The 10,374-nt window shown below is 43.8% G+C and overlaps 1 protein-coding gene across 1 annotated transcript in view; it reads right to left on the bottom strand.

The window, feature by feature from the left end:
* Positions 1–10,374, bottom strand: part of LOC106586718 (importin subunit alpha-4) — a 32,831-nt gene that overhangs the window by 6,050 nt on the left and 16,407 nt on the right. Inside the window, exons 7-16 of the mRNA XM_014174282.2 lie at positions 9,889–9,974; positions 9,054–9,140; positions 7,831–8,000; positions 7,640–7,684; positions 7,388–7,519; positions 6,802–6,930; positions 6,529–6,633; positions 3,020–3,091; positions 2,643–2,805; positions 2,453–2,547 (exon numbers count right to left, since the gene is read on the bottom strand). Coding sequence (XP_014029757.1) covers positions 2,453–2,547; positions 2,643–2,805; positions 3,020–3,091; positions 6,529–6,633; positions 6,802–6,930; positions 7,388–7,519; positions 7,640–7,684; positions 7,831–8,000; positions 9,054–9,140; positions 9,889–9,974 — 1,084 coding nt within the window. The remainder of the gene's footprint in view (positions 1–2,452; positions 2,548–2,642; positions 2,806–3,019; positions 3,092–6,528; positions 6,634–6,801; positions 6,931–7,387; positions 7,520–7,639; positions 7,685–7,830; positions 8,001–9,053; positions 9,141–9,888; positions 9,975–10,374) is intronic.

Below are 10,374 nucleotides of genomic sequence, written 5' to 3'. Positions count from 1 at the left end.
ATATTTTTGTTCAGCAAAATTCAACTGGTAAATGAAGCATGCTTCCCATTCATGTCGATTGGCAACGGTAGGCAGGCGGCGGTGAAGCGCGTAAAAATGTCTGTCCTCGGTTTCAGGATTAATGGTCTGGGGCTGTTTTTCATGGTTCGGGCTAGGCACCTTAGTTCCAGTGAATGGAAATCTTAACGTTACAGCAAACAATGACATTCTAGACAAATCTGTGCTTCCAACTTTGTGGAAGGTCCTTTCCTGTTTTAGCATGACAACACCCGTCTGCACAAAGCAAGGTCATACGGAAACGGTTTGTCGAGATCAGTGTGGAAGAACTTGACTGGCCTGCACAGAGTACTGACCTCAACCCCATAAAACACCTTTGGGATGAATTGAAACGCAGACTGCGAGCCAGGTCTAATCGCCAAACATCATTGCCCGACCTCACGAATGCGTGTGGCTGAATAAAAGCAAGTCGCCGCAGCAAAGTTACAACAGTGGTTTTATGACTTAACAGCCAGTCATAAATAGTTTGCAGAAACTCTTTCTTGCCCTGAAGTATTGGAAGACTAACCAAAGGAGTTTCAGAGAGACTTTTGCCGGCAAAAACTCTAAACGGCCAAAGAATGAACTTCGGAACAATATTCATTAGATAGGAATGTTATTAATGGTAAGACAGGATCGAAAGAATAATCCTGCCATATGGTTTATTATTTTGTGTTGTCAAGGATGGTATGACAAAGTAACTTACTCTGAAAGTGCACACATCCTATGTATCAAGTTTACATCTAAATGTGGTATAAAATGATTAAATAGGAGAATACTTGCAGTGTGATTTTAGCCTTCTAAATGAGATCATTGTTTTTCATATAAACTTGTGCCCAGTCAGTAGCCACGTCCAAGTGAGCTCAGAGTTAGTGTCAACATGACGGAACGCCCCTTTGGCCAGAGTGCTTAAAAGGACTCGCTAAGAATAAACATACAGACCAAGCAGATGGACGGTGTAAACCGTACGTCATGAATGGTTAAAACTACAAGACCAAAAAGACTTGAGGTCGTGGTCCACACATTGAAATGGTTAGAAACGTTGTACTGAGACCAGACAGCGTGGAGCGTTGGCTACACGGCTGAAAATGGTTTAAAGTCTACAGACCAGCCGACATACAGCGCGAGCTGAATGTCACGAAATGGTTAGAAACTCTCAATCTCTACAGAAGATAACCTCACCTAGGAGACCAGAAACACTCAGTCTGCAGCTGTGCATGTAAAATGTGGTCCTAGAACTTTGACTAAAAGACACGAGGTGGGAAGGAAGAATCCCTCCCATACAACCATTGGTACGTCTGAAGTATCTATACAAACGAACACGCCAAGACCAGAGAAGCTCTACAACTAAGGACATTGTGACCTCTGGTGGACAATCAGAGCCTTACATCGAGCCACTACCCATAGACAGATCGATTGGTTTCAGAGAGACACATCTACGCGTAAATATATATTGCATTTCTAATCTGAATGAGCAGTGGTTAGCGTGCTAAGTACACGTATTTCCATGGGGGCAGCTTCCAAAATGTATGTACAGTAAGTTCACCCTCTCTTTCCCCTCCCCCTTTCCATTATGTAACAAGCCGTCATACGGTGTCAGTCCACTAGGGACTTTTATCTCATGGAAGTGTGTACGGGTATTCTGTGTTATTATTTAGTTCATTATTTACTAAGCCAATTTGTGTATTGCTGATTCATCAATGAGGTTAGGGTTCTTTCAGATATCAAGGAGTATGCGACGTTCAGAATGAGACTGATATGAGGTAATAATAATAATAAATTAATAATTGACTGTTATTGATGTAAGAGATATCTGTATATCTTTAGAGTTTAAACTCAGGAGATAACTTTTCCCGTGGTGCACGAAATGTCTAATGAGTTAATTGTTACATGATTAATTTCAATCGAGTAACAATTAAACCTAGTTTAAACACAGTCATCAGATTAATGATAGTCACGACACCTACTTGTTGTATGAATTTGTGATCTATCGTCCCACAACTGTCCCAGAGTGCGTTTAGAAAAGGCTATTTATTTCTCGTAGAGAACGACAAGCTGATCAATAGAATAGGTCAACTTTTCTACTATGGGGGATATTAGATTGACAGGCTAGTGATTTTTCTGTTCGTTACTGGTCTTGTTGTCTGAGGAAAAGTAAATGTGGACAGTTATTCTAACAGCTTCAGAGTTTGCATCGGAATTCAGAAAGAAGGAAGCACGCCGTTGCATGTTCTGTTAAGATGAATTACCTTAATCAAAATGTGATTTGTATTTCTGAGCACTGTGGGTGGATGCCTTAATCAGGTTACGCACCCAATGCATATGGGTCCGGTTAATGAAAATGCTGCAGGTCAAATGTCTGGCGCCACATTTTCCTAACATTAGCCCTGGACTGTGTGTGTGATTTATAACTCACATCGTCGCCTGAGAAGTACTGGTCAATAATCTCGAAGGCTAGTTTGTAGATGTCCTCATTCTCATGTTGCTGCAGATTCTCAATCTTCTCCAGACCTGAGCGGAAAGCAGATCAGAAAGCAACAAGTCACCTCAGACACACAGTACCTCCTCTAGCCATCATGAGAATATGCAGGCACACACACACACACCTCCACACTCCTCTATGATCTCTGTGACAGTGCTGGCCTCGTCCCCGGCCATGATGAGGACGTTCTTGAGGCCGTCTAGGAGCACCTGGACCACCTGGGAGTCCTTCACTGAAAGCAGGCTGCAGAAAGGAGGGACTACATTCTGCTGCACCAAGTACTCCACCTACACAAACACAAAGACAGCAGTAAGCAATTCTGACCAATCACTGCTGACATATGATTGTGTCAGCAGGTTCAGTCACTGGCATTAGATTAGTTCCTAAACTCACTGGTCTGAACGCTCTAGAGGCCCTGGCATGACAATGCAGCCCCATACCTGTCCATGTCTAAGTCAATAGTCTATCTGATAAAGGTTGCAATGTGTGTGACAGACTCACCTGGTCTTTCCGGCCACTGATGGTGAGGTTGCTGATGGTCCATGCTGCCTCCTTCTGAGTCCCAAAGTCCCCCTGGAGACACACGGGCTGTCAGCACTACGTAACACATCACTACACAGCAATGACAGGAAGATGGTCTCTCTCAGGCTCACACAGACACCAGCCATGTAGTCACGGGAGAGCCAGGCCCACCCAATCAGATGTATCCTGTTTTATCATCTCTACTAGACAGTGTTCCAAACAGCCAGAGATAGGTAGTAACACACTAAAAGTAACATGTACTAAAGTACATTTTTGCTTGGAGCGGCACAACTGAGGGGAAGGAGAAATGCCCAGCCAGCCAAGAAAAGATCCTCCAAAGTGGAACGGTTTGGAAGAGGGTAAATCCTACCTTGGCAAGAAAAAGATGATTTAGTTTACTATGGCAATTGATATCTGCACTGTTTGTTTATTACCTGAATACCAATCTTGATGTTTTATCCCATGCTGAAATGGGTCTGATTTGCATACTAGACTAGTGACATTTCGATATGGATTGTTGTAACACTAACCTGATCCTCCTTGAAATTTCATTCTGACAAAAAAATGTAACATCACACTTGGGAGTAAAATGTTTTTTAGTACGCATTCACCATCACATGTACTTGTAATATGAAATAGTTCTCTCATGAATGCTATTGAAATTATTCAGATGTCTCGAGTACCATTTACCTTATGAAATTGAGCACATTGATAGATATTAAAACAACATTGAATAAGACTAATTTAAACTGTACAGTCTATGGATTTTCTTTGATGTCAGTCTTCATTGGAGACTACCTATGCTGGAGGACATGTGCAATTTAGCATTTTTATTAGGATCCCGTTAGCTGCTGCTAACACAGTCGCCACTCTTCCTGGTGTCCACAAGATGGTGCTGGCAGGCTTAAATAAAACATTTATGTTGTTGTTCTTCTTGCTATCACAGTTTACCATTAGGTGTAAAAAAAAAACATTTTTAAATACCACACAAAATATTTAACTAGTACTGAAAAAGTTGTGACCGGAAACGTTTTTCCATTTTTTTTTATTAACCCTTCCACCCCCCCCCTTTAAAAAAAATGTTTTTACTCTTACTTGAGTAAATCACAAATCTACTGTAAGTAACAGTACTTTTACTTAGATTTTTAGTACTCTACCCACCTCTGCAAACGGGACATTATTAGTATTTTTACCTAAACATGCAAACACCATCAGATAGGATTCATAGCAAGCAGTGAACTGGCATGACCTTCAGATGCACTGGCATGACCTTCACTCATGGAATGGGTGGCCAAAAATAACTAACTGAAAGCCACACGCCAATACACCATACCACAGCCTCCTCTATTTAGCCAACAAGTCAGGTCACAATCCAGTGCATTTATCAGTCAGTAAGAAACTGGTCCTGAACATTACAACTAAGAGCAGTGTATTTGGTATAAATCATTCCCTAAGTTCTAGACCTCAGGTGAATCTGGTAATGAATGGTGTTGAACAAGTTGAGGAGACTAAATTACTTGGTGTTACCTTAGATTGTAAAAACATATGGTCAAAACATACAGATTCAATGGTTGTAAAGATGGGGAGAGGTATGTCCGTAATAAAGAGATGCTCTGTTTTTGACACCACACTCCAAAAAGCAAGTTCTGCAGGCTCTAGTTTTGTCTAATCTTGATTATTGTCCAGTCGTGTGGTCCAGTGCTGCAAGGAAAGACCTAGTTAAGCTGCAGCTGGCCCAGAACAGAGCATCACATCTTGCTCTTCATTGTAATCAGAGGGCTGATATAAATACTATGCTGCCAGTCTCCCTTGGCTAAGAGTTGAGGAGAGACTGACTGCATCACTTCTTTTCATAAGAAACAATGTGTTGAAAATCCCAAATTGTTTGCATAGTCAACTTACTCAAAGCTCTGACACACACACACACACACACACTTATCCCACCAGACATACCACCAGGGGTCTTTTCACAGTCCCCAAATCCAGAACAAATTCAAGAACGTGTACAGTATTATATAGAGCCTTTATTGCAAGGAACTTCCATCTCATTTTGCTCAAATAAACAGCAAACCTGATTTCAAAAACCAGATAAAGCAACACCTCAGGGCACAACACCTCTCCCCTATTTGACCTAGATAGTTTGTATATATGTATTGATATGTAGGCTACATGTGCCTTTAAAAAAAAAAATCTATGTAGTTTTGTCCTTGAGCTGTTCTTGTCTATTACTGTTCTGTATTATGTTTCATGTTTTGTGTGAACCCCAGGAAGAGTAGCTGCTGCTTTTGCAACAGCTAATGGGGATCATAAAAATTATTTTAATTAGCTTTAAAAATGCTAAATTCTCTCTCAGCCTCATGGCAAAATGTGTAGAACAGCATGAGATAGCGTCCTGTTCACCCCAATACAACATATTTAATTTAAAGTTCACATTGTTCACTGTATAATAGAATAGTGAAAAGGCCTACCTATGATGTGGCTGGAGGAATGACTACACGTGCATAATGATTTGAATGTCATGAAACCACCTTTACTCTTCAGTTAAGACTCCCTCCCTCATAAACACACACCTCCCTCTCCCACAAACACATACACACTGTTCCCAACTTTAAAAACGTTAGGCACCAAACAGAATGTAAGGAGCACCAAAAATAGTATTTTTTATACTTTAGGTTTCCATTAGGCCTATATGAATCCTACCTTTGATACATCTCATGAGTAGCACATTTTCTTAGACCTACTGTCAGGTTACCAGGTTGTTAGCTAGCTAGGTAACATGACTGAACAAAGTTGTTTGTTATCAAACCAATAATTAGTGTCCGGATTTAGTTTAAAAAAGGCCCCCTGGTTTGTGAAATATCAAACGAGCGCGACTTCGCGCAGAAAGAACAAAAAGGTATCTCCGGTAATATTTGTAACCGTTTGAGATAGAGACGAGACGTTTTCTTTCCTGTAAAGCTGCAGACATGCCTCTTGTAAAACGGGGTTTCCTCTCTGGCACTGCTGCGTGACGGTGAATTTGCAAAGCCTATCAGACTGGCCTGTCCTCTTGGTTATACCAGGGATGAAATTATACAGTGTATCAACTTTTCTCACTCTGTACGCTGCTCCAATGTATCAAATGTAACAGAAGACTGACCAGGGTCTGCATCCCCCCGCCATCATAGCTAAATTAGATTTTAAAAAACTGATGCAGGATGAGCGGACAGAGAGAAGCAGGTGAGTGATGGCTGTAATTGGATACAGCTGACTGATTACAGATGCCACACGTGATATGCAGACATTATTGGACTGGCGCATACAAGAGACTTGTTGATGTTGCTTAAATACAACTGAATTCATAAACATAACTGATTTAATAGACATTTTATAACAGGCACGAGTACTTCATGGCAAAATGTGTAGAATTGCAGGAAGTTTTTTGGGGCACACCCAAATAACATATTTCTGGCTACGCTACTGACAGACGCACACCATAGATCTCTCACCTTGGCCAGTTGGTGGATAATCAAGGGGATGAGTCCTGCGTCGATCACAGCCTGAACCTGCTGGTGGTTCCCAGCCGTGATATTGGACAGGAACCACACTGCTTCCTGAAGACAAACCAATCACAGACAGTTATGCCACAACACTTCCTATTAACAGTCCAATCTCACACAGTCAAACCAAACAATTTCCTGTTGGCCTGCTAATCATGGACATCGGCTTCTCCCCTCCCTCCCTCCCTCTCTCTCTCTCTCGGGGGAGTGTGTGTGCTCTACCTTGTTGATCTTCTCTTTGGGGTGTGTGAGCAGGTTGGGGAAGTGGGAGAGGACGTCACAGTTGAGAACCATCTGCGTCTGCTCGTCTGTCCCCGTCACAATGTTGCCTACTGCCCTCAGCGTAGCAGTCTGCAGGAAGTGACATCACAGCAGGTCAACACCCACAATGTCAGCACGTCAGAAAAGACAAAAAACACACCCTGATTTATTACTTATAAAACGCATTGTTTCCTCCCTTCCTTGAAATGATCACTGATCTGTGTTGTAAGGAAAGCTAGGAGTTTCTTCAACATATGGCTGCAGTTTTACTAAAATATTCCTAGCCCTCATGATCAGTAAAACCAAGGTTTTCATACTTGTTGCTTTTAAATCAAATGTTATTGGTCACATACACATGTTTAGCAGATGTTATTGCGGGTGTAGCGAAATGCTTGTGTTTCTAGCTCCAACAGTGCCTTTCCAATCAATGATTCATTTTATAAGCACACCATCTATACCACAGTGTGTTTGGGTCTGAGTCTGAATGTTATCAGTTACTATGGTAATTGTTCCCAAGTCTATGGTGTCCCCTGTTGAGCCATCTTACCTGAACTTTGACCTCCTGGTGGCTGAGCAGAGGAACGAGGAAGGGGACTACGCCAGAGTCTATCACCATCTGAATCTGCTCGTTCCCACCATCCGTCAGATAGGACAGAGCCCACACCGTGTCCACCAGGATCTACAAAAGTATGTCATCAACAAGTCCAATAAGAGTTGTTTTAATGGGGCCGCTGATATCAAAATTATGGTATGCAAAATGTACCATTTAGGAGTAATGAAAATACACTTCCATACTTACATTTATATCTGTGTGGTATAGAAGAACACACAGAGCTGGAAGAATCTGGAAAAGAGAAAACAGTTTGAGGTAGAGAGGAAAAGATGGTGTGAAAGGCAGACTGGAATGAGAGTAATTTGCTGTCTGGCTGGAGAGACTCACTATAACACTGCTCACACATTGAAACACACACGGTACCCACATGTACATACCTCCTGTACAGTCTCCATGAGGGGTGGAGGGTCCTTGTTGCGACAGAGGTTGACGATGACCCAGGTGACGTTGCGGAGGAAGGAAATGGGGATGGAGGGGTTAATGAAGGACAGCAGGGGCTTGACCACGCCCAGGGAGATGACGTAATCCCTGCACTGTGGCCCGTCGCCTGGGGGAGGAGCATCACAGGATAAAGGTCAGGGGTCATCATTTGGGCACAGTATTTTTCCTGGTTAGGTAGTGAGCTATGACAAATACAATTAAGTTAAAGGTACACTCAGCAATATGAAGTAGATGCAGAAAGTAAACAGCATAGTGGGTCAGTTTCCTCAACAACAGAATGTTGAAGCGCGAGTTCTCCACTGTTTTGGGAACCCGTGCACATGCACAGGCACTGCCTGTGACTGTGTGAAAGCAAAGCCTTCCATTCGCTCAGTCCAATATCTGCGGTGCTGCTCGTGGCAACGTCATTTCTCTGACATGCTGACCACACCACTCGTTACGCTCGCACGGCAAAATAAATGTACACATACATGTTATTCAATCATTTCATCCAAACTGCTTGTGCGAGTCTACCGTGTAGCCAGTCTACCGTGTAGCCAGTCTACCGTGTAGCCAGTCTACCGTGTAGCCAGTCTACCGTGTAGCCAGTCTACCGTGTAGCCAGTCTACCGTGTAGCCAGTCGCTAAAATAGAACTTGGTTCCATTTGACGCTGGACGCGCTGCAAGTCCCACCTCTCCCATCTCATTGGTTTTTAGGAGCATACACCCACGTGGGTGACTGAAAGATGAACTGAGGTCCACAATCCAGTCGGTGGTGGTAATGCACCTTAAAATTGGTTGCCAACAGCAATATAAAGTCCACAGACGACTTGAGGAGATATTACTAGAAACTTTTATCTGTGGATTAATTGTCAGAATAGAGAACACATGATTGTGTGACTCAAAAATGGGTAAAAAGTCTACAAAGACTTGTACCTGTGCATTTCTGGTAAAATAACAACTAAAATGTTTATATCACAGGACAAATTAGCTAGCAACAGCAAGGTAGCTGGCTAAATGTCCATGAATGTTTCATGTGTTTCGACCTGTCCCAAAATTAATATAGTTGGTTCAGAGTTAGTTTTGATATTTCAACCTGCATGTCCTCATCTGGTGTGATTGGACAAAAATGAAGATGCGCGTGCCCACTGTAGTCAGCATGTGAGTATCTTTACTCACCTATGATGTTGCCTAGTGCCCAAACAGCCTGTTCACACACATTCTGATGGGGAGAGTGGAGCAGTCGCAGGAACAGGGGAACAGCATCTGTTCGCACACACACACACACAGAGTTAGGAATTGACATATCACAATTTCACACACAACGATAACATAACAGAAGCATTAGTGAAGCCCAGACAGTCAGAATAAGAGCAGGGCAGAGAGACCGAGCCCAGACAGACAGAATAAGAGCAGGGCAGAGAGACCGAGCCCAGACAGACAGACAGAATAAGAGCAGGGCAGAGAGACCGAGCCCAGACAGACAGACAGAATAAGAGCAGGGCAGAGAGACCGAGCCCAGACAGACAGACAGAATAAGAGCAGGGCAGAGAGACCGAGCCCAGACAGACAGACAGACAGAATAAGAGCAGGGCAGAGAGACCGAGCCCAGACAGACAGACAGTCAGAATAAGAGCAGGGCAGAGAGACCGAGCCCAGACAGACAGTCAGAATAAGAGCAGGGCAGAGAGACCGAGCCCAGACAGACAGTCAGAATAAGAGCAGGGCAGAGAGACCGAGCCCAGACAGACAGTCAGAATAAGAGCAGGGCAGAGAGACCGAGCCCAGACAGACAGACAGTCAGAATAAGAGCAGGGCAGAGAGACCGAGCCCAGACAGACAGACAGAATAAGAGCAGGGCAGAGAGACCGAGCCCAGACAGACAGACAGTCAGAATAAGAGCAGGGCAGAGAGACCGAGCCAGACAGACAGACAGACAGAATAAGAGCAGGGCAGAGAGACCGAGCCCAGACAGACAGAATAAGAGCAGGGCAGAGAGAGCTGCTGAACTTACTGGATTTGACCACAGCCTGGGTCTGTTGTGAAGTACCAGACGCTATGTTGGTCAGGGCCCAGGCTGCCTCGAACTGGAGAGACGGACTAGCGCAGAGAAAGAGTGAGAGAAAGAATGAGAGGCCTTCCACTAACATCAACCCATCTTCATCCTAACCCCCCTATTGTCCTGGGTGTGTGTTCTCCTGACCACAAGGTCCTCGTGTGTGTGTGTGTGTGTGTGTTCTCCTGACCACAAGGTCCTCTGTGTGTGTGTGTGTGTGTGTGTGTGTGTGTGTGTTCTCCTGACCACAAGGTCCTCTGTGTGTGTGTGTGTGTGTGTTCTCCTGACCACAAGGTCCTCTGTGTGTGTGTGTGTGTTCTCCTGACCACAAGGTCCTCTGTGTGTGTGTGTGTGTTCTACTGACCACAAGGTCCTCTGTGTGTGTGTGTGTGTTCTCCTGACCACAAGGTCCTCTGTGTGTGTGTGTGTGTGTGTTCTCCTGAC

The sequence above is a fragment of the Salmo salar genome, chromosome ssa25, assembly GCF_905237065.1.
Source record: "Salmo salar chromosome ssa25, Ssal_v3.1, whole genome shotgun sequence".
NCBI classification, from domain to species: domain Eukaryota; kingdom Metazoa; phylum Chordata; class Actinopteri; order Salmoniformes; family Salmonidae; genus Salmo; species Salmo salar.
The sequence above is the reverse complement of the archived record's forward strand: the minus strand, read 5'-3'. Positions and strand labels throughout refer to the sequence as shown.